Source organism: Bombina bombina, chromosome 3, assembly GCF_027579735.1.
Source record: "Bombina bombina isolate aBomBom1 chromosome 3, aBomBom1.pri, whole genome shotgun sequence".
Taxonomy (NCBI): domain Eukaryota; kingdom Metazoa; phylum Chordata; class Amphibia; order Anura; family Bombinatoridae; genus Bombina; species Bombina bombina.
In genome coordinates, this window is record NC_069501.1 from 987,494,255 (window position 1) to 987,518,716 (window position 24,462).

The window sequence follows — 24,462 nt, forward strand, 5'->3', positions numbered from 1 at the left end:
ACGACTCATTTTAACAACTACACAAGCAATCAGCGTTGTCGAACCTTCGCTTCGCTGCCTGCTTTCTTCTCTCAAGTCCATGGCGGAGGCGAGGCTACTATTTCGTCACACTTGAAGGGCCGTGTTCCTGTTCCACGGCGTAGATTCCGGTAAGATAGTTTCATTTTGCTCTTTATGATTGTACTGTAACTCATTTGTGTCCTGATGAACTCACATAAAAAAATACAGGGTCTCAGTGGGACTCCTTTTTTATCTTGGAATCAAGGGTTAATATCTCCTGAGGGGGGTTATTAAACAGGGGGGGTTTAATCATGTTTGTTATGTGATTCAATTGCTTATGTGTAGTGTTAACTGGGCTCGTGGCTTTTTGGAACATAAACAGCCTTTCGAAGGTGACGCAACTTATGGTTGGGCGCGCTTTCTTTTTTTTTTACTGTACAGTTCACCTTGTGACCGGGCTTGTTTACGTTCTGGTCTTCATTTTCTGCATCCTGACTGTGTGGCGACGGAGAATTCTAGTCTGCTGGTGTCTGGTTCATAGGAGGTGGTGAGTGCCCCAACCATTGTGTGTGTCAGGTGCCGTTTAAATTGTTTTATATATATAGTCCATTTTTTGGTATCCTTCTGATTCAGATTCTTCGTCCTGTGATGAATGCGAATTGGCCCCATTGACTCAGGTCGTCCGTTATGTTTTTTAAGCCGTCCTAGAGCGCCTTGTTCTCAGGCATGGGGATTTTAAGAGATGCTGAGCCATCCTGCCTGGGGGGCCCTGTCCCTCCGGGAGGCGAGTTCCCTACCGCTCCCTACTACTACTACACATGCTTATTTGCGATTGTGCTCATGCCCGATTGCCCCAGGTCTCTCGGCCACAGGAGGGCATGTGCAGTTCCCTGCGGGTGTAACTGTTCCTGAGTGTTGTGCCTTTCGTTACAGGCTGGCTCGCCTTTTTTGTGTTCTACTCAGACACGTTTTGAGCTGTTTGGGGACCCTATTCTTCTCGGCTATGGGACTCATCAGTCTCCTCCATCGAATGGCTCACCTCGTTAGACATGGGGGGATGACGTAATCTCCTTTAAGTCTTGTTATCGAGATCCTTCCCAGTTTGTTTGGAGGAACAAGGTTTTCCGTTTGGTCCTGCGGATCTTTCTGTTCTTCTTGGGTGTTAACCCTCGGTTTGCCTGTCATTTTATTTTATCGGTTAAGATGAATTTTATTTTTATTTTTCATACTATGTTTCCTGCGGGAAGTTTCTCTGGGATCGATACTCGCTGTTTGCTTCAACGGAAGTTGTTCGGGACACGTTAGTCCCATGTATGTCTGTTTTTTCTTCCTCCCTCTCTGAGGGATTTAGCCAGCTTGACAGTTATGACCCTGGTTGCAGGCTGGTCCTGCTTGGGTTCAGATCTTCTGTCTCGCGGCTTTTTCGGACATGTGGTGCCTATTATACCTTGCTGGTCAGGTTGGGGTGCCGAGTGCTCTCAATATTATTTATGTTTCTTGTTATTTGTTTTACAAGTTTCAGCTAAGCATTCTCAAGAGGAGTTGCGGGTCCGTGCGGCACTCAGGGTTGTTTCAGTCCTTAAATAGCTGTCTCTGGGTCAGTGAATTTTTCTGCGTCACTCTCTGTTGCTTCCGATACCCTTGGAACCTAGAGTATTCCTTCCCACGTGGTGGGAAGGTTAGAGGGTTTAGCACCTGTTTTCCTCTGGTCGGTTTTGCCTTTAGGAGGCCCTGGGAATTGTCCTTTTATGACTTGTTCCTTTAGTGATTCTCTTCTTCATTGAGACCTTCTTGGACTTTGTCTGTTTCTCCCTGTGGATTGGGTCACCTTTGGGGGACTTGGATTTCCTTCGGGAGTTGGTTGTTTCTTTTTCGGGACACTTGACAGTGAGGTCTTTTTGGGATCCGGTTAGGGGTCCTTCACCGGTGTTGGGAATGCTCTGCATCTGCTTCTTGGGATAAAAGAGGTCCTAGTGGTTTTCCACTCATATGGTTCAGGTATTGCCATCCAGGTAGCATCCAAACCCATGTTTTTCTGTCCTCTGACTTTGAATCTGAAGTGATGTGGAGGTTTGCTGTTGCTCTGTTTGGGTGAATTGTTCTCACTGTTCCCCTTGTGTCTGGAGCTTGTGCCTAGCTGGACAGCTAGCTCAGCATACTAATGCTCTGTGGCTACTGTAGCAAACCGAGGGTTGCTAGTTCGATCCCCGACGAGGTCTACTCAGCCTTTCCTCCTTTCAAGGTTGATAAAATGAGCAGTGCCTTGTGTCCCTTAAGGGTGATTAGCTGCGCTTTTCAAGCACAATCATGTTAATATTGCTTGGACGCCTGTTAACTCTAGTGTCCTTTTATGGCCTTGGGAGGCCATGGCTCTTGGAGTGTTGGGCTCCTGCAAGGGGTGGTCTCTTCCCTTTGGGTCGGGATTTGCGAGGGCTTCTTGCTCTTGTTATTCGGGTTATTCTGGATTCTTCCCTGGGAGGTCTGTTTTTTTTATATCAGATGAGGGATTTATGTTCCTGGAAGATTGTTTAATCCAAACATTTGTGGGACCCGCGCTTCTTGTCGTGATCTTCCGGTTGTCGAGGGTTTTACTCAGCGTTTTCTCTTTGTGGATCCCGCTGTGGGATGTTTCTGGACCTTATGATCCTAGGACTGGCCTGGGGGTTCCAGTTTCCAGGGTACTTTGGCTTAGTCCTTGTTCTGGCTTTTATGTTTTACAACTTGGACAGATTTACTGAGAGCCGGGGCTCCTTGGGGCTTGTCTTGTGCTGGACGATACGGTTTCCTTGGGACAGCCAACTAATGTGACCTGATGGTGGGCTTTCCTGCCTAGCAAGCGGAAGGTTTGCGGTTGCTCAGCTGTCAATCTTGCGCCTGGTATGTGTGCTAGCACAATGGTGTTTTAAAGGGTTCTCTCCGTGTTCATTAGTGACGTGGCCTTGTGTTCTCTCGGTTCTTCCTATTACTTCCTGTCTTATGGGCAGGTGTTTATAGATGCTCTCCTCTTCATGAGGCTCGTTGTCCTCCTTACGGAGCTGTGGTTTCTTTTTTTAGGGGCCTTTCCTGTGTTGGTGGGTTAGACCAGATGTTTTATCTGGTTCCGGGATTGGTCTGCTCTTTGAGTTGTTCCTTTCCATCTAGGGAGCTGCTGGCTCCGCATTGAGACTTTAGTTGGGTGGCTTTGCTAGATCTCCTTGGGTCTAACGCCTGCTCGATTGTCTTTAGGTTGAAGTGGCTGTGTCCATTCTTCCGCCCTTTTGGGGGCCGGTCTTGGGGTTCCTTTCTGTTCCCTTACTTTCAGATCTGCCGTTGCTTGAGCTGGTCTGGCTAGATGTAGGATCTGAGATCTCTTGTTCATCCTCAGGTCTTGGGGGTGCCAGTGGACCTTTTTTTAGAGGTTCTGTGCCTCTCCCCCTTGAGATCTGTGAGTAGGCCTGGCAGCTTGGATTACTTCCTCTGTTGGAGGTTGGGCAATCTGCTATTCTGTTTCGCCGCTTTTTTCTTACGGATAGTGTTTTCTCCATGTCTTCCTACGGATGGCAGCGTGTTACTGGACTCAGATGTTTATCTTTCTGAATTTGCTACTTGTAATTTTTCTGTTTGCTCAGTCTCTGAGTTCTGACATTTTGAGGACTTTGTCTTCAGATGTCTTTTTCGGTGCTGTTGCACGATGTTTAGGAGATGTTTCTTCTCCTTGATGATGCCCAGTTGCTCCTTGTGTGTTGGGCAACGTCTCCCCTTGTTCTCGGGATCCATTTCGGTCTCTGTGGACTTGGCCTTCTTTCGAAGGGGTTTTTTCCTTTATTGGATCATGCTTTACCTTTTGGGTATCCCTTTGGCTCACCCTTGTCCTCTCCCTTTTGGGGAGTTTGGTACTGTACTAGTAAGGGTTGTGTGAAGACCGTCTGCTGGGCAACTGTTCTCTAGTTAGGCTTTCGGACTATCTGCGGGTCAGTGTCCTTGGGGCCTTTTCCTTCTAGTTTTTTTGCCCGGCTCCGACAAAGCAGGGTTTGGTTGGGTTGTGGGTTTTTTCAGGCCTGGTGCCCTCAGAATGAGCCGCCTATTATACCCTCCCATTTTTGCATTCAGTGTCCTCTATAGCTTGGGTATTGTTTTCCCAAAAGTAATGGATGCAGCTGTGGACTCTTTCCATTTATGAAGAAAATGGTATTGCCGGTTGTCTCAATATCAAAGTATCACTGCAATACCCTGAAAGCGGCTAAATTATGCTTACCTGATAATTTTCTTTTCTTCAGATGGAAAGAGTCCACAGCTCCCCATCCGTATTTTTTCTGTGGGGCGTCTCTTATTTTTTATTCTTCTGGCACCTTTTCACCCTGGTATTTCTTCTACTGTTCCTTGTTCCTTGGCAGAATGACTGGGGGATGAGCAAAGTGGGAAGAGTATTTAAGCCTTTGGGTGGGGTGTCTTTGCCTCCTCCTGGTGGTCAGGTTCTTATTTCCCAAAAGTAATGAATGCAGCTGTGGACTCTTTCCACCTGAAGAAAAGAAAATTATCCGGTAAGCATAATTGAAGTTTTTGTTTTTTTTACCCACCGATGCAGAGAGAACCATTCTGTGACCCTCTCTGCATCGACCAGCGATGGTGCCGATCCTTGGTGGGAGCCATAGCAGGGAGGCGGGTGGGTGGCCCATCGTCGGTAAGTTCCGGATCCTGTGTTACCGAAGTGCGCGCGACTGGGCGGCAGCGCGCGCTACATTTACAGAAAATGTATGGGAAGGAGGGAGAGGGAGGGGGGGAATAAATGTAGGGCAAGGGATCAGGGAGGGATAGGGGGTAGGGTATTGGGGGGGGCAGCTACACTACAGAAAAATCAAATAAGTAGATGGGGGAGGGTTAGATAGCTGTATGTGGGGGGGATCAGGGAGGTTGGGGGCTAAGGGGGTATCCAACACTGCAGAATCAATATAAACAAAATGCCTTTTATTTTAGTACTGGCAGACTTTCTGCCAGTACTTAAGATGGCGGTGACAATTGTGAGGCGGGGGAGGGAAGAGAACTGTTTGAGGGGGGTCAGGGAGGGATCAGGGGGTGGGATGTGTCAGGTGGGAGGCTGATACCTACACTAAAGCTAAAATTAACCCTACAAGCTACCTAATTAACTCCTTAACTGCTTGGCATAACACAATTGTGGTGTGCAGCGGCATTTAGCGGCCTTTTAATTACCAAAAAGCAACGTCAAAGCCATATAGGTCTGCTATTTCTGAACAAAATTTCTGAACAAAGGGGATCCCGGAGAAGCATTTACAACCATTTGTGCCATAATTGCACAAGCTGTTTGTAAATAATTTCAGTGAGAAACCTAAAGTTTGTGAAAAAGTTAGTAAAAAAGTTAACGATTTTTTTTATTTGATCGCATGTGGCGGTGAAATGGTGGCATGGAATATACCAAAATGAGCTTAGAGCGATACTTTGGGTTGTCTACTAAAATATATACTAAAATATATATATATATATATATTTATATATATATATATATATATATATATATATATATATATATATATATATATATATATATATATATATATATACATGTGAAGGGATATTCAGGGATTCCTGACAGATATCAGTGTTACAATGTAACTATCGCTAATTTTGAAAGAAAAAAAAATGGTTTGGAAATTGCAAAGTGCTACTTGTACTTATTGCCCTATAACTTGCAAAAAAGCAAAGAACATGTAAACATTGGGTATTTCTAAACTCAGGACAAAATGTAGAAACTATTTAGCATGGGTGTTTTTTTGGTGGTTGTAGATGTGTAACATATTTTGGGGGTCAAAGTTAGAAAAAGTGTGTTTTGTTGTTCCATTTTTTTCATCATATTTTATAAAAAAAAATTATAGTAAATTATATGATATGATGAAAATAATGGTATCTTTAGAACATCAATTTAAAGGGACACTGAACCCAATTTTTTTCTTTTGTGATTCAGATAGAGCATGCAATTTTAAGCAACTTTCTAATTTACTCCTATTATCAAATTTTCTTCGTTCTCTTGCTAGCTTTATTTGAAAAAGAAGGCATCTAAGCTAAGGAGCAGAAAATGTTTGATTCAGGACCATGGACAGTACTTTTTTATTGGTGCTGTCCAATCAGCAAGGACATCCCAGTTTGCTCACCAAAAATGGGCCGGCATCTAAACTTACATTCTTGCTTTTCAAATAAACATACTAAGAGAATGAAGAAAATAGGAGTAAGTTAGAAAGTTGCTTAAAATTGCATGCTCTATCTGAATCACGAAAGAAAAAAATTGGGTTCAGTGTCCCTTTAATGCCGAGAAAAACGGTATATAATATGTGTGGGTACAGTAAATGAGTAAGAGGAAAATTACAGCTAAACACAAACACCGCAAAAATGTAAAAATAGCCCTGGTCCTTAAGGGTAAGAAAATTGAAAAATGGTCTGGTCACTAAGGGGTTAAAAGCCTAATTTCTTTTTCTGAAAACAGTAGAATGATGGGCTTTACCAAAAAGCTGTAATTTTGTTTCGTCTGTCCACAGCACATTCTCCCAAAAGGATTTTGGCTTCCTCAGGTAAGTTTTGGCAAACTCCAAACTAGCTTTTTTATGTCTCTGTGTCAGCAGTGGGGTCCCCCTGGGTCTCCTACCATAGCCCTTTTCATTCAGATGGCGACGTATAGTGCGAGCTGACATATATAATATTTAGATATAAATGCATATTGTATCAAAAATACCATCAGATATATGTAGAAATATGTATTTATGAATAAATAGAACTTATTTCTGCTATGTGAAGAACATTGGAATGTAATCTGGCCCTAAGGAAGCTAAATAGGATGGACGTACCATTCTGTCACTAACATTAACCCTTCACCATATATCTTGCAGAGGAAAGCAGTACAGAGGAGTCTCAACCAGAACCACAAGCTGTTGAAGAAAAGAAAGAGCCAAAGGTAAGGGTGAAATTGCTTGCATTTAGTTTTTTTACTTTGTCCCTATATGTGTGACATATGCAGTAGCTGTAATACCACATGCTCTTGCCTCTTCATCATCTTTTTGTTTGTCTCAAGCATCTTCTATATTTCTTCCCTTGATGCCTGCATGCCATAGACTTGAAATATTTACTAATGATGTGATTGTGCTCCTTTACATTTATTCAGGTCACTTTTCTTTCATGTAATTAACAAGAGTCCATGAGCTAGTGACGTATGGGATATACATTCCTACCAGGAGGGGCAAAGTTTCCCAACCTTAAAATGCCTATAAATACACCCCTCACCACACCCACAAATCAGTTTTACAAACTTTGCCTCCAAGGGAGGTGGTGAAGTAAGTTTGTGCTAGATTCTACGTTGATATGCGCTCCGCAGCAAGTTGGAGCCCGGTTTTCCTCTCAGCGTGCAGTGAATGTCAGAGGGATGTGAGGAGAGTATTGCCTATTGAATGCAGTGATCTCCTTCTACGGGGTCTATTTCATAAGGTTCTCTGTTATCGGTCGTAGAGATTCATCTCTTACCTCCCTTTTCAGATCGACGATATACTCTTATATTTACCATTTCCTCTACTGATTCTCGTTTCAGTACTGGTTTGGCTTTCTACAAACATGTAGATGAGTGTCCTGGGGTAAGTAAGTCTTATTTTCTGTGACACTCTAAGCTATGGTTGGGCACTTTATTTATAAAGTTCTAAATATATGTATTCAAACATTTATTTGCCTTGACTCAGAATGTTCAACTTTCCTTATTTCCAGACAGTCAGTTTCATATTTGGGATTATGCTTTAATTATCATATTTTTCTTACCTCAAAAATTTGACTTTTTCCCTGTGGGCTGTTAGGCTCGCGGGGGCTGAAAATGCTTCATTTTATTGCGTCATTCTTGGCGCGGACTTTTTTGGCGCAAAAATTCATTTCCGTTTCCGGCGTCATACGTGTCGCCGGAAGTTGCGTCATTTTTTTGACGTTATTTTGCGCCAAAAATGTCGGCGTTCCGGATGTGGCGTCATTTTTGGCGCCAAAAGCATTTAGGCGCCAAATAATGTGGGCGTCTTATTTGGCGCCAAAAAATATGGGCGTCGCTTTTGTCTCCACATTATTTCAGAATCATTTTTCATTTGCTTCTGGTTGCTAGAAGCTTGATGTTTGGCTTTTTTTCCCATTCCTGAAACTGTCTTATAAGGAATTTGATCTATTTTGCTTTATATGTTGTTTTTTCTCTTACATATTGCAAGATGTCTCACGTTGCATCTGAGCCAGAAGATACTACAGGAAAACCTCTGCCTGCTGGATCTACCAAAGCTAAGTGTATCTGCTGTAAACTTTTGGTAGCTATTCCTCCAGCTGTTGTTTGTATTAAATGTCATGACAAACTTGTTAATGCAGATAATATTTCCTTTAGTGATGTACCATTGCCTGTTGCAGTTCCCTCAACATCTAAGGTGCAGAATGTTCCTGATAACATAAGAGATTTTGTTTCTGAATCCATAAAGAAGGCTTTGTCTGTTATTTCTCCTTCTAGTAAACGTAAAAAGTCTTTTAAATCTTCTCTCTCTACAGATGAATTTTTAAATGAACACCATCATTCTGATTCTTTGGACTCTTCTGGTTCAGAGGATTCTGTCTCAGAGATTGATGCTGATAAATCTTCATATTTATTTAAGATGGAATTTATTCGCTCTTTACTTAAAGAAGTACTAATTGCTTTAGAAATAGAGGATTCTAGTCCTCTTGATACTAATTCTATACGTTTGGATAAGGTTTTTAAAGCTCCTGTGGTTATTCCAGAAGTCTTTCCTGTTCCTAATGCTATTTCTGCAGTAATTGCTAAGGAATGGGATAGATTGGGTAATTCATTTACTCCTTCTAAACGTTTTAAGCAATTATATCCTGTTCCGCCTGACAGATTAGAATTTTGGGACAAAATCCCTAAAGTTGATGGGGCTATTTCTACCCTTGCTAAACGTACTACCATTCCTACATCAGATGGTACCTCGTTTAAGGATCCTTTAGATAGAAAAATTGAATCTTTTCTAAGAAAAGCTTATCTATGTTCAGGTAATCTTCTTAGACCTGCTATATCATTGGCTGATGTTGCTGCAGCTTCAACTTTTTGGTTGGAAACTCTAGCGCAACAAGTAACAAATCGTGATTCTCATGATATTATTATTCTTCTCCAGCATGCTAATAATTTCATCTGTGATGCCATTTTTGATATTATTAGAGTTGATGTTAGATTTATGTCTCTGGCTATCTTAGCCAGAAGAGCTTTATGGCTTAAGACTTGGAATGCTGATATGGCTTCTAAATCAACTCTACTTTCCATTTCTTTCCAGGGAAACAAATTATTTGGTTCTCAGTTGGATTCTATTATTTCAACTGTTACTGGTGGGAAAGGAACTTTTTTACCACAGGATAAAAAGTCTAAAGGTAAAAACAGGGCTAACAATCGTTTTCGTTCCTTTCGTTTCAACAAAGAACAAAAGCCTGATCCTTCGTCCTCAGGAGCAGTTTCAGTTTGGAAACCATCTCCAGTCTGGAATAAATCCAAGCCTGCTAGAAAGGCAAAGCCTGCTTCTAAGTTCACATGAAGGTACGGCCCTCATTCCAGTTCAGCTGGTAGGGGGCAGGTTACGTTTTTTCAAAGAAATTTGGATCAGTTCTGTTCACAATCTTTGGATTCAGAACATTGTTTCAGAAGGGTACAGAATTGGTTTCAAGATGAGACCTCCTGCAAAGAGATTTTTTCTTTCCCATGTCCCAGTAAATCCAGTGAAAGCTCAAGCATTTCTGAATTGTGTTTCAGATCTAGAGTTGGCTGGAGTAATTATGCCAGTTCCAGTTCCGGAACAGGGGATGGGGTTTTATTCAAATCTCTTCATTGTACCAAAGAAGGAGAATTCCTTCAGACCAGTTCTGGATCTAAAATTATTGAATCGTTATGTAAGGATACCAACGTTCAAGATGGTAACTGTAAGGACTATATTGCCTTTTGTTCAGCAAGGGAATTATATGTCCACAATAGATTTACAGGATGCATATCTGCATATTCCGATTCATCCAGATCATTATCAGTTCCTGAGATTCTCTTTTCTAGACAAGCATTACCAATTTGTGGCTCTACCGTTTGGCCTTGCTACAGCTCCAAGAATTTTCACAAAGATTTTCGGTGCCCTTCTGTCTGTAATCAGAGAACAGGGTATTGTGGTATTTCCTTATTTGGACGATATCTTGGTACTTGCTCCGTCTTTACATTTAGCAGAGTCTCATACGAATCGACTTGTGTTGTTTCTTCAAGATCATGGTTGGAGGATCAATTTACCAAAAAGTTCTTTGATTCCTCAAACAAGGGTAACCTTTCTGGGTTTCCAGATAGATTCAGTGTCCATGACTTTGTCTTTAACAGACAAGAGACGTCTAAAATTGATTACAGCCTGTCGAAACCTTCAGTCTCAATCATTCCCTTCGGTAGCCTTATGCATGGAAATTCTAGGTCTTATGACTGCTGCATCGGACGCGATCCCCTTTGCTCGTTTTCACATGCGACCTCTTCAGCTCTGTATGCTGAACCAATGGTGCAGGGATTACACGAAGATATATCAATTAATATCTTTAAAACCGATTGTTCGGCACTCTCTAACGTGGTGGACAGATCACCATCGTTTAATTCAGGGGGCTTCTTTTGTTCTTCCGACCTGGACTGTAATTTCAACAGATGCAAGTCTCACAGGTTGGGGAGCTGTGTGGGGATCTCTGACGGCACAAGGAGTTTGGGAATCTCAGGAGGTGAGATTACCGATCAATATCTTGGAACTCCGTGCAGTTTTCAGAGCTCTTCAGTTTTGGCTTCTTCTGAAGAGAGAATCGTTCATTTGTTTTCAGACAGACAATGTCACAACTGTGGCATACATCAATCATCAAGGAGGGACTCACAGTCCTCTGGCTATGAAAGAAGTATCTCGAATTTTGGTTTGGGCGGAATCCAGCTCCTGTCTAATCTCTGCGGTTCATATCCCAGGTGTAGACAATTGGGAAGCGGATTATCTCAGTCGCCAAACGTTGCATCCGGGCGAATGGTCTCTTCACCCAGAGGTATTTCTTCAGATTGTTCAAATGTGGGGGCTCCCAGAGATAGATCTGATGGCCTCTCATCTAAACAAGAAACTTCCCAGGTATCTGTCCAGATCCCGGGATCCTCAGGCGGAGGCAGTGGATGCATTATCACTTCCTTGGAAGTATCATCCTGCCTATATCTTTCCGCCTTTAGTTCTTCTTCCAAGGGTAATCTCCAAGATTCTGAGGGAATGCTCGTTTGTTCTGCTAATAGCTCCGGCATGGCCTCACAGGTTTTGGTATGCGGATCTTGTCCGGATGGCATCTTGCCAACCATGGACTCTTCCGTTAAGACCAGACCTTCTGTCTCAAGGTCCTTTTTTCCATCCGGATCTGAAATCCTTAAATTTAAAGGTATGGAGATTGAACGCTTGATTCTTGGTCATAGAGGTTTCTCTGACTCCGTGATTAATACTATGTTACAGGCTCGTAAATCTGTATCTCGAGAGATATATTATAGAGTCTGGAAGACTTATATTTCTTGGTGTCTTTCTCATCATTTTTCTTGGCATTCTTTTAGAATACCGAGAATTTTACAGTTTCTTCAGGATGGTTTAGATAAGGGTTTGTCCGCGAGTTCTTTGAAAGGACAAATCTCCGCTCTTTTTGTTCTTTTTCACAGAAAGATTGCTATTCTTCCTGATATTCATTGTTTTGTACAAGCTTTGGTTCGTATAAAACCTGTCATTAAGTCAATTTCTCCTCCATGGAGTTTGAATTTGGTTTTGGGAGCTCTTCAAGCTCCTCCGTTTGAACCTATGCATTCATTGGACATTAAATTACTTTCTTGGAAAGTTTTGTTCCTTTTGGCCATCTCTTCTGCTAGAAGAGTTTCTGAATTATCTGCTCTTTCGTGTGAGTCTCCTTTTCTGATTTTTCATCAGGATAAGGCGGTGTTGCGAACTTCTTTTGAATTTTTACCTAAAGTTGTGAATTCCAACAACATTAGTAGAGAAATTGTGGTTCCTTCATTATGTCCTAATCCTAAGAATTCTAAGGAGAAATCATTGCATTCTTTGGATGTTGTTAGAGCTTTGAAATATTATGTTGAAGCTACGAAATCTTTCCGTAAGACTTCTAGTCTATTTGTTATCTTTTCCGGTTCTAGGAAAGGCCAGAAAGCTTCTGCCATTTCTTTGGCATCTTGGTTGAAATCTTTAATTCATCTTGCTTATGTTGAGTCGGGTAAAATTCCGCCTCAAAGAATTACAGCTCATTCTACTAGGTCAGTTTCTACTTCCTGGGCGTTTAGGAATGAAGCTTCGGTTGACCAGATCTGCAAAGCAGCAACTTGGTCCTCTTTGCATACTTTTACTAAATTCTACCATTTTGATGTATTTTCTTCTTCTGAAGCAGTTTTTGGTAGAAAAGTTCTTCAGGCAGCGGTTTCAGTTTGAATCTTCTGCTTATGTTTTTTGTTAAACTTTATTTTGGGTGTGGATTATTTTCAGCAGGAATTGGCTGTCTTTATTTTATCCCTCCCTCTCTAGTGACTCTTGTGTGGAAAGATCCACATCTTGGGTAGTCATTATCCCATACGTCACTAGCTCATGGACTCTTGTTAATTACATGAAAGAAAACATAATTTATGTAAGAACTTACCTGATAAATTCATTTCTTTCATATTAACAAGAGTCCATGAGGCCCACCCTTTTTTGTGGTGGTTATGATTTTTTTGTATAAAGCACAATTATTCCAATTCCTTATTTTATATGCTTCGCACTTTTTTTCTTATCACCCCACTTCTTGGCTATTCGTTAAACTGATTTGTGGGTGTGGTGAGGGGTGTATTTATAGGCATTTTAAGGTTTGGGAAACTTTGCCCCTCCTGGTAGGAATGTATATCCCATACGTCACTAGCTCATGGACTCTTGTTAATATGAAAGAAATGAATTTATCAGGTAAGTTCTTACATAAATTATGTTTTTCCCATTAACTCATTTTTTATTTATATTATAACTGTTTGAGAAAAAAACAATAATTAAAAGTTAGAATAGTTTTTCTAGTACATTGTCATGATCCTGTGAACTGTGAATGTTTTATCAAGTAAATGTCATAGCTAATTGAAGATGTAGGGTCTTTTAGATCCTCTCTTTCACAATGTTGCTTCCTTCATGTTAAAGTTGTAAGTTTTTTGGAGATGAATAGATTTGTGAGCTCCTGTTCCATAAAACAGGAACTTTATCATTAAATTGCTTAGTAATCCACTACTTCAGATCATTTGGCAGTATAAAGTGTTACGTACTTTGATAATTTACTCCAATGTTTAATGTTAAAGACGCTTTGCCTGCTGGTCCTTAGAGAGATTTTAGATCCTTCGATTACCCAGAGAATGTGAAATCTGTGTTGATTAGGTGGTGATTTTACAAAGCCCACAGACAGACACAGTATCCCATTTCGAATGAATGTGGAATCATAATTTATGATAGAAATACTTTGAGTGTAACCACAAGTTTTAAAGGTCATACAAATGGCTGGCATTCTCTTTTTTTATCAAATTACTTTTAAACAGAACTAGAAAAGCGTCTTGGTATTATTAAAAGATGTTGGCTTTTAAAGGCTGATGGATCAAAATGAATAGTTGGTTTTGTCACAGGACTCCCCTTGTGAAGCTGTTCCTGAAGATGAAGGGGAAGAACGAGAGAGAGACTCTGTAAAGAAGGATGAAGAAAAAAGCAAAGATGGAGACACAGACAAAGAATCTGAAAAGAGTGATATTGATATGGGTAAGATTTAGACTCTGGAGCAGTGGAAAAGTGAATCACGCTTTGCTGTCTGATGGAAAAATCTGTGTGTGGGGGATGCAAGGAGGGTGCTATCTACCAGAATAAGTAGTGCTTTTAGTAAAGTTTGGTGGAGAAGGGATCATTTTCTGGGCCTTTTTTTCTTCTTAAATGGAAAGAGTCTGTAGCTGCATTCATTACTTTTGGGAAATAAGAACCTGACCACCAGGAGGAGGCAAAGACAACCCAGCCAAAGGCTTAAATACTCCTCCCACTCCCCTCACCCCCCAGTCATTCTTTGCCTTTCGTCCCAGGAGGATGGCAGAGAAGTGTCAGAATTTTTTCATTTTTGTTTTTGTCTCTTATGGAGGGTAGTACTCTTCGGCATGGGACAGGAGTTTTAATTAGTCCTGTCAGTCTCTCAGTGAGGGCTTGGATGAAAGTTAGAGTCCGGAGATGCAGGGAGTTTCTTTCTGTGAAACCATCCCGACTCATATTAACAGCTCCTCAAGCAATCAGCGTTGTTGAACTTCGTTTCGCTGCCTGCTTTTGTCAGGGTTTTTCCTTGTTTTGTTTGCCATGTGCTGCTGGCAGCCATTTTACTCACCTCTCTTCCTGACTATGGTGCATTGTGGGGGATGCTGCTCATTTCCTGCACTTCCTTTTATGGCCAGACTGGTGTGCTTCATCCGTGTGAGACAGGATGCAGTCTCAGAATTGTAATGTCATCACTTATTATTTAAAGGGCCTCGGTTCAGTATGCTTTGCCTTTGCATTGTCTCAGACCTGTTTGTGAGAGGTCCTGTGTATTACCTGGCTGCCTGACGTCCTTCCTGGTTCCTGATCCCTGGCTTGTTCCTGACTCTGCTGTTTTCCTTGTTCCTGATTCCGGCTCTTCTGACTATTCGCTTTGGCTCCTGACTCGGCTCGTCTGACTATCAGCTCTGGTTTTGACTCCTGGCTTGTTATTTGACTTGTGGACTCTTATTATTTTTTGCTATTAATAAAGGTGTGATTATTTTTGCACTTCTCGTCTCAGTCTGATTCCTGGCACCCTGACATTACGCAAAGGCCATGAATCCTGATGGTGCTAATAATCCACCTTTACCTGCCATCATTTCCAGGATGAATGTACAGGATCACCGCTTGGATCAATTTGCACTAGCCCTGCAAACCCTGCTGACTCGCACTGCACATTTGGACCAAAGTGTCCCGCAATTTATGGCTGCTCCTGTTTCCTTTGCTGCACCTATGCCTAGGTGATCCTATTCACCTATGCCTAGGTGAATAGGCGATCCTATTCAGTGCAGAGGGTTTTTGAACCAGGTGGGCATTTACTTTGAGATGTTACCTCAGACGTTTCCCTCTGACAGAGCTAAGGTGGGATTTCTCATCTCGTTACTCTCTGACACAGCTCTTGCCTGGGCTAATCCCTTGTGGGAGACTAATAAACCTGTGGTTTCAAATTACCCTTAATTTGTGGCCTCCTTTCGAAGGGTATTTGATGTTCCGGCTCGCTCCTCCTCTGCTGCTAAACGTCTCATGTCTATTCAGCAAGTTACAAGATCTGTTGCTCAGTATGCTATTGAGTTCCGTACGCTTGCCGCAGAGGTAGGTTGGAACAATGAAGCCCTTGTTGTCGCCTTCTTTCATGGACTCTCTGATGCGATTAAAGATTAAGTTGCTGCCAGAGATTTAACAAAGGATCTCGAGGCATTGGTGTCTTTTTGATCCTAATTGACATCAAACTCAGAAAAAGGCCCTCTTTCAAGGAGCGCTTGCGGAAGCCTCCTGTTCCGTTGTCTCCTACGTGTTCGTTCCCACCCATGCCTCCCTCTCCTCCCATGCCTCCTGGTCCCGAGTCACCAGGTACTGCTGAGCCGATGCAGTTGGGATTCACGCGTCTCTCCGCGGTGGAGAGGGCCTTTAGGAGGAGGGAGGGGCTCTGCCTCTATTGTGGGTTACAGGGCCACCTTTTGAAGTCTTGTCCTACACGGCCGGGAAACGCTCACACCTAAGGTTCTGTCGGGGGCAGACCTTGGGTGGTTTATCCTCGTCCCTGGAACCGCTTATGGAGAAACCGTTGGTAACGGTTGTCCTTTCCTGGGTGGACTCCTCCATAGTCACTCAGGCTCTTGTTGACTCCGGTGCTGCGGGCTATTTCATTGACAGTGCTTTTGTATCAAAGCACTCCATTCCTGTTTTGCCTCGGTCCGTTCCGCTTGCTATGTAGGCCATTGATGGCAGGCCCCTTCAGCCCGCACTCGTTACTCACGAAACTGCTCCGTTGTCCATGGCTGTTGGGGCTCTCTATTTTGAAACCCTCCAGTTCCAGGTGATAAACTCTCTGCATTTTCCGGTCGTTCTGGGTTATCCCTGGCTCCAAAAGCACAATCCCAGTCTCGACTGGCGCAGGTCCGAAGTTTTGTCATGGTCCCCGCAATGTATTTCCACTTGTCTTTGGAAACCAGTTAAAGTCTTGTGCACTTCTTCGGTATCTCAATTGCCAGAGGAGTACAGAGAGTTCCTCCTCACCGGTCTTACGATTGTGCCATAGACCTGCAATACGGAGCCATTCCTCCTCAGGGCCGGGTGTACCCTCTGTCTGTTGCAGAGAATTGTGCTATGGAGGAATATGTTGCCGATGCTCTTTCGTGGGGGATCATCCGCAAATCCTGCTCTCCTGCAGGGGCTTGCTTCTTCTTTGTGAAGAAAAAGGGTGGCGAGTTAAGACCATGCATCGATTATAGGGGTCTTAATCGTCTTACCATTAAGAATGCTTACCCTATTCCGATCATTACGGAACTCTTTGACCGCCTCAAGGGAGCTATGGTCTTTACTAAACTTGATTTGAGAGGAGCGTACAATCTCGTTCGGATTAAGGAGGGCCACGATTGGAAAGCAGCATTTAACCACAGGAGCGGGCATTATGAGTATCTTGTAATGCTCCTGCTGTTTTTCAGGAATTTATTAATCATGTCCTACGAGATATGTTGCAACAGTGTGTTGTGGTGTACTTAGACGACATCCTCATACACTCACCCACACTTGAGGCTCATCGTTCTGATGTTACACGGGTTCTTCAGAGACTACGTGAGAACAGCCTGTTTTGTAAACTCGAGAAATGTGAGTTCCATCAGACTCAAGTAACCTTCCTTGGTTATGTTATCTCTGTTGCAGGGTTCTCCATGGATCCTGACAAGTTATCTGCAGTTCTGCAGTGGCCTCGCCCAGTTGGTCTTCGGTCTATTCAACGTTTTTTCGGGTTCGCCAATTACTATAGAAAGTTTATTAAAAACTTTTCCTCCTTGGTGAAACCTATCACAGACATGACCCGTAAAGAGAATGATCCACTCCATTGGTCACCTACTGCCATTAAGGCCTTTGATAGTCTTAAGACTGCCTTTGCTGCCGCTTCAGTTCTGGCTCATCCTCACTCTGTCCTGCCTTTCGTTCTTGAGGTCGATGCGTCTGAGACTGGAGTAGGTGCCCTCTTGTCTCAACGTCCTACACCTGACGGTTCCTTGCATCCGTGTGGTTTCTTCTCTAAGAAATTGTCTCCAGCAGAGTGCAATTATGAAATGGGCGACAGGGAATTACTGGCCATAATTTTGGCACTCAAGGAATGGAAGCATCTTCTTGAGGGTACTAGCGTGCCAGTGATCATTCTTTCTGACCACAAGAATTTAACTTATCTATCTGAAGCAAAATGTTTGTTGCCCCGACAGGCCAGCTATTTTTGTCTCGGTTTAATTATGTGGTCTCCTACCTACCTGGTAGTAAGAATGTTTGGGCTGATGCCCTCTCTCGACAATTTTTGCCTCTGTCCAAGGAGGAGTCTGTACCTACTCCTGTTATACCTCCTGACCATATTTTGGCTACCATATGTACTAATTTGACTTCTCCCTTGGGGGAGGAGATCCTGGCTGCACAAACCAAATGCACCTCCTGAGAAACCTAGTGGTAAGTGTTTTGTTCCTGAGAATCTTCAAACTAAACTTTTGCACACTTACCACTATTCTAAAGCCACAGGTCACCCAGGCAAGAACCAAATGATTTGGTCTGTCACTTGAGAATTCTGGTGGCCAGCTCTTCGTTCTGATGTTGCTGCGTATGTTGCCTCCTGCTCAGTTTGTGCACAGAATAAGACTCAACGTCTTCCTGTGGGTCTTCTTCAACCTATTGCTAATGGTGAGTGTTCTTAGACACATCTTTCCATGGACTTCATTAGCGAGCTCCCTGTTTCCAATGGCAATACTGTTATCCTTATGGTGGTTGACCGTTTTTCTAAAATGTCACATTGCATTCCCTTGATGAAGCTGCCTACCGCTCAGGAGCTTGCTTCAATTTTTGCCCAGGAGGTCTTCCGTTTACATGGGTTACCCAAGGAGATAGTGTCGGACCGGGATAGCCAGTTTGTCTCCAGATTTTGGCGTTCCTTTTGTGCTCAAATGGGGATCCAGCTTTCCTTCTCCTCGGCATATCACCCTCAATCTAATGGGGCTGCGGAACGGTCTAATCAAGCTCTGGAACAGTTCCTCCGTTGCTATGTCTCAGATTACCACAATAATTGGTCTGAACTGTTAACTTGAGCAGAGTTTGCTCGTAATAGTGCTATTAATGCTTCCTCCAGGTTATCCCCGTTCATGGCGAATAATGGGTTTCAACCATCCTTGTTGCCCGATTCATTCATGTCTCAGGGTATTCCGACTTTGGAGGAGCATCTCCGGCAACTCCGTTCAGGATTGCCTTCATCGTTCTGTGCAGCACCAAAACTTCCAGGCTGATCGTAGGCGTCTGCCCGCACCTTCCTACCAGGTTGGTGAGAGAGTTTGGCTGTCCTGCCGCAGCTTGAACCTTCGTGTGCGTTCCAATAAATTGGCTCCCCGTTATGTTGGTCCTTTTCGAATACTCCAACGGGTTAATCCTTTGGCCTATGCTCTTGACCTTCCTCCTGCTATGCGCATCTCCAATGTTTTTCATGTCTCCCTCTTGAAACCATTGGTTTGTAATCGGTTTACCACTGTGTTGCCTCGTCCCCGTCCTATCTTTGTTGACAACCATGAGGAGTATGAGGTTAGCAGCATTATTGACTCTCGTATGTCCAGGGGCCGTGTACAGTATTTGGTTCACTGGAGGGGTTACGGTCCGGAGGGGTGTTTTTGGGTTCCCTCCTCTGATGTTCATGCTTTCGCCCTCCTCCGTGCCTTCCATGCCCATTTCCCCAATAAGCCTTTTGTCCTCCCGCGGGGGAGGGGTCGTTGAGGGGAGGGTACTGTCAGGGTTTTTTCCTTTTTGTTTGCCATGTGCTGCTGGCAGCCATTTTACCCACCTCTCTTCCTGACTATGGTGCATTGTGGGGGAGGCTGCTCATTTCCTGCAGTTCCTTTTATGGCCAGACTGGTGTGCATCATCCGTGTGAGACAGGATGCAGTCTCAGAATTGTGATGTCATCACTTATTATTTAAAGGGCCTCTGTTCAGTATGCTTTGCCTTTGCGTTGTCTCAGACCTGTTTGTGAGAGTTCCTGTGTATTACCTGGCTGCCTGACGTCCTTCCTGGTTCCTGATCCCTGGCTTGTTCCTGACTCTGCTGTTTTCCTTATTCCTGATTCCGGCTCGTCTGACTATTCGCTTTGGCTCCTGACTCAGCTCGTCTGACTACCAGCTCTGGTTTTGACTCCTGGCTTGTTATTTGACTTGTGGACTTTTGTATTATTTTTTGCTATTAATAAAGGTGTGATTATTTTTGCACTTCTCGTTTGTCTGATTCCTGGCACCCTGACAGCTTTCTTCTCTTAAGTTCATGGCGGAGGCGATGCTACTATCTGTCACACTTGAAGGGCCGTGTTCCTGTTCTACAGCGTAGATTCTGGTAAGATTGTTTCATTTTACTTTACTCGCAATGTACTGTAATGTGAATGTTTCCCGAGAGGCTACCACCTTGCGGGTCTAACTTATACATAAGGGTATCAGTGAGTCTCTTTTAGTATCTTGGAATCGAGGGTTAATATCTCCTGAGGGGGGTTATTGAATAGGGGGGTTTATAATCATGTTTGTTATGTGATTCAACCTGCTTATGTGCGATGTTTACTGGGCTTGTGGTTGGAACTTTGAGGCCTTTGGAAGGGACGCAGCCTTTTGGTTGGGCGTGCTTGTTTTGGACTGTACAGTTCACCTTGTGTTCGGCGTGGCTACATTCCGTTTTTCCATTTCCGCATTCCCGACCACGTGGCGAAGGAAAATTTCTAGTCCGCAGGGGTCGGGTCATAGGAGGTGGTGAGTGCCCCAGCCATTGGGGGTGTCAGGTGCCGTTTTAGTTTTTACTACTTTAGTGCATATTTAAATATCCTCTATCCAGTTACGGAGGATTCTGATGCTGAGACTGTGTTAATTTCAGATTCAGTTACAGAGGATTCTGATACTGAAACTATTTTGATTTCAGATTCTGTGTCCGGTGATGAATTCGGAGTGGCCTCATTGACGCCTGTCAACCAGTTTTGTTCCGTATGCCATTTCAGAGCGCCTGGTTCCTCGGGCTCAGGGAATCAAGGGCCTGCTGAGCCATCTGCCTCTGGGGGTCCTGTCCTCCGAGAGGCGAGTTCTCTACCAAATCATACTTCTGCACATGTGGGTAACCCAGTTTATGGTTCCTCCATACGTGGCGGCGTGTTTCCCCCGGAGGTTGCAGCACGTTTTCGCTTCCACATAATGTAGGCGATTGTTCGTCTGCAGAGTCCAGATGTTTATTTGAGAATGTGCTCGTGCCCTATTGTCCCGGGCCTTCCGCCTTGGGGAGGGCCTCTACAGTTCCCCGCGGGGTTATCTGTCCCTGAGTGTTGTGCCTTCCGTTACAGGATTGCGCACCTTCGCGTGTTACTCAGACATGTTTTCTCTTGCAAGATGTATCGAGTCCACGAATTCATCCAATACTTGTGGGATATTCTCCTTCCCAACAGGAAGTGGCAAAGAGAGCACCCACAGCAGAGCTGTCTATATAGCTCCTCCCTTAGCTCCACCCCCAGTCATTCTCTTTGCCTACTCTAAGTACTAGGAAGGGTAAAGTGAGTGTGGTGACAAAAATGTTAGTTTTTATTTTCTCAAGCAAAAGTTTGTTATTTTAAATGGTACCGGTGTGTACTATTCACTCTCTAGCAGAAAAGGAATGAAGATTTCTGCAAGGAGGATGATGATCTTAGCACTTTGTAACTAAGATCCACTGCTGTTCCCACAGAGGCTGAGGAGTACAGGAAAAAATTCATTTGGGGGAACAGTTTGCAGGCTAAGCTGCATTGAGGTATGTTCAGTCAATTTTTTTCTAGACAGACTGTGATAATTCTAGAAAAGGCTGACAGTTTTCCCATGAGGGAAGGGTAAGCTGTGTTCAGAGACTTATTATGGAATCCCAGCTTGCACAAAGGGCTAAATTGTTACTGGTCACACTTATAAGAAAAAACGTTTTTTTATTATGAGAGATTAAAGTTTTGAGGTACTTTGGGAGCTCCATTATGGCTTATTCAAGGGTTTTTAACTATGTATGTAGTATCCCAAGCGCTAAAAGGACAGCCTAAAGCTCACTACCAAATAAGTCCCCTAGCGGACTACAAGAGGGAAACAGTGGAAAAGGTATGGAGTGAGCGCTAAAACAAGCTTAATAGGCCAATGAGATAAAGAAGTAAAAAAAAAAAAAATACAATAATGGTTGGAGAAAATTCAATTACAATTGGTAAAAAACAAAAATAAAAATAATCCCAAATCTGAATCAAAGTTCAAAGTACAAGTGAGAAAGTAAACAGTGATCAAGGGTGATCCAAAACAGATAAATCAACAATCCATAAAATCCATATGTTGAAAAAATTAGTGGTATAAAGTGTCAGTCCAAAAGTCCATATATAAAAAGTGATCCAAAAACAAAACAGAAATGGTGATCCAAAAATTGCAGATAATAGTTCAAAAGTAGAATCCAAGGTAATATAAAAATATATGTCTATGTGGAAAAACCTTCCATATCAAAATATGTTGTGGAGAAATGACACGTGAAAAACAAAACGTTGGTACAAAAAATACACAAAAAATGATAATAAACTAACGATCCAAACCTGTGAAAAGACAGAAACAAAAAATAGTGCAATAAAGTTTGTTACACTTTAGAAGGTATGACAATAAGCTCACCAGTATGCCTGTGTCAACGCGTTTCGGCCTATCTTAAGGCCTTTCTCAAGACTATACTGATGTGTAACTACTGGGAGCTTATATAGGGTGCCAAGTGATGTTATTGGTGGTAGGTTTTGGCGCCAAAAATGGATGTGACACCTCTTCCTGTTTGGCCCATTGTATTTTGGGACATAATAGAACTCTTTTTCTTTTTGTTTAAATCTTATTATTATTATCACATTGTTACTTATATTCAATTACCCCATTATGTTTCAAAAGGTGCCTATAATTTATTCATTTCTACAGTTGATTTCAATCCAAATTGTGTTGCAGAAACCGTTAGTGAATACCATTACTTCCGGTTTCGTGCATCACTTCCGGTTTCGGTAAAATCACTTCCGGTATGTCACTTCTGGTTTCGTTCAGGTCACTTCCGGTTTTGGCGATTATACTCCCCACTTCCGGTTTTAGATTGTTTAGTGATACTATGATGAATCCCATGTCACTTTATAATAAAATAGTTTTGGGCATATCTTCAATAGTAATGTTATTATATAGGAATAGATTATCAATTGTTAAAAGCCTGAAATTGTCCATTAAAAACAGTGTTGGACTAATCACATTCAATGTATCAAATGGAATATTAAAAGTATATATAAGTAAAAGATATATACATGTGTGTGTATATATATATATATATATATATATATATATATATATATATAAAAAGATGACGTGTATAAATAAGTAGATTAATAAATATATAAGATCGATACAGTTAAATACATTTGAATAGTCTCCTAAACCCGTTATTAAAATAAATAGTGTGTGAGTCCAAATTCTAAAGACCCATATATTGGCTCAAAAGGTGAATGGGACCTATATATTTATGTCTGTAGGTTCATATATATTTGTAAAAGTAATGATGTCAGTTAGGGAGAAACCAATCAATTGGGAAAAGGGAGAAACCATGCATGTGTCAGAACAACAAAAAGCGAAAATTATCGTCCTGTGGTACAATTGGGACAACAGAAACTGGTTAAAAGAGTACTAAATAGTACAACCTCAGAGATGTTATTAACCCATATGGCTAGTTTAGAAACACTTTGGTGTGTTTCTTTTAGGCCCCACTGACATCGAGTGAGGTGGGAGGGGCCTATTTCTTTCATGTAATTAGCAAGAGTCCATGAGCTAGTGACGTATGGGATATACATTCCTACCAGGAGGGGCAAAGTTTCCCAAACCTCAAAATGCCTATAAATACACCCCTCACCACACCCACAAATCAGTTTTACAAACTTTGCCTCCTATGGAGGTGGTGAAGTAAGTTTGTGCTAGATTCTACGTTGATATGCGCTCCGCAACAGGTTGGAGCCCAGTTTTCCTCTCAGCGTACAGTGAATGTCAGAGGGATGTGAGGAGAGTATTGCCTATTTGAATACAATGATCTCCTTCTACGGAGTCTATTTCATAGGTTCTCTGTTATCGGTCGTAGAGATTCATCTCTTACCTCCCTTTTCAGATCAACGATATACTCTTATATATATACCATTACCTCTGCTGATTTTCGTTTCAGTACTGGTTTGGCTTTCTACAACATGTAGACGAGTGTCCTGGGGTAAGTAAGTCTTATTTTCTGTGACACTCTAAGCTATGGTTGGGCGCTTTTTTTATAAAGTTCTAAATATATGTATTCAAACATTTATTTGCCTTGACTCAGGATGTTCAACATTCCTTATTTTCAGACAGTCAGTTTCATATTTGGGATGATGCATTTGAATCAATTATTTTTTCTTACCTTAAAATTTGACTTTTTCCCTGTGGGCTGTTAGGCTCGCGGGGGCTGAAAATGCTTCATTTTATTGCGTCATTCTTGGCGCAGACTTTTTTGGCGCAAAAAATATTTTCTGTTTCCGGCGTCATACGTGTCGCCGGAAGTTGCGTCATTTTTGACGTTCTTTTGCGCCAAAAATGTCGGCGTTCCGGATGTGGCGTCATTTTTGGCACCAAAAGCATTTAGGCGCCAAATAATGTGGGCGTCTTATTTGGCGCTAAAAAAATATGGGCGTCGCTTTTGTCTCCACATTATTTAAGTCTCATTTTTCATTGCTTCTGGTTGCTAGAAGCTTGTTCTTTGGCATTTTTTCCCATTCCTGAAACTGTCATTTAAGGAATTTGATCAATTTTGCTTTATATGTTGTTTTTTCTCTTACATATTGCAAGATGTCTCATGTTGCATCTGAGCCAGAAGATACTTCAGGAAAATCGCTGCCTGGTGCTGGAACTACCAAAGCTAAGTGTATCTGCTGTAAACTTTTGGTAGCTGTTCCTCCAGCTGTTGTTTGTATTAAATGTCATGACAAACTTGTTAATGCAGAAAATATTTTCTTTAGTAAAATACCATTACCTGTTGCAGTTCCATCAACATCTAATGTTCAGAGTGTTCCTGATACCATAAGAGATTTTGTTTCTGAATCTATTAAGAAGGCTATGTC

At 42.4% G+C, this 24,462-nt stretch overlaps 1 protein-coding gene across 1 annotated transcript in view; it reads left to right on the forward strand.

The window, feature by feature from the left end:
* Nucleotides 1–24,462, forward strand: part of SMARCC2 (SWI/SNF related, matrix associated, actin dependent regulator of chromatin subfamily c member 2) — a 422,396-nt gene that overhangs the window by 199,784 nt on the left and 198,150 nt on the right. Inside the window, 2 exon segments of the mRNA XM_053708105.1 lie at nt 6,873–6,937; nt 13,688–13,817. Of these exon segments, the coding sequence (XP_053564080.1) occupies nt 6,873–6,937; nt 13,688–13,817 (195 nt within the window).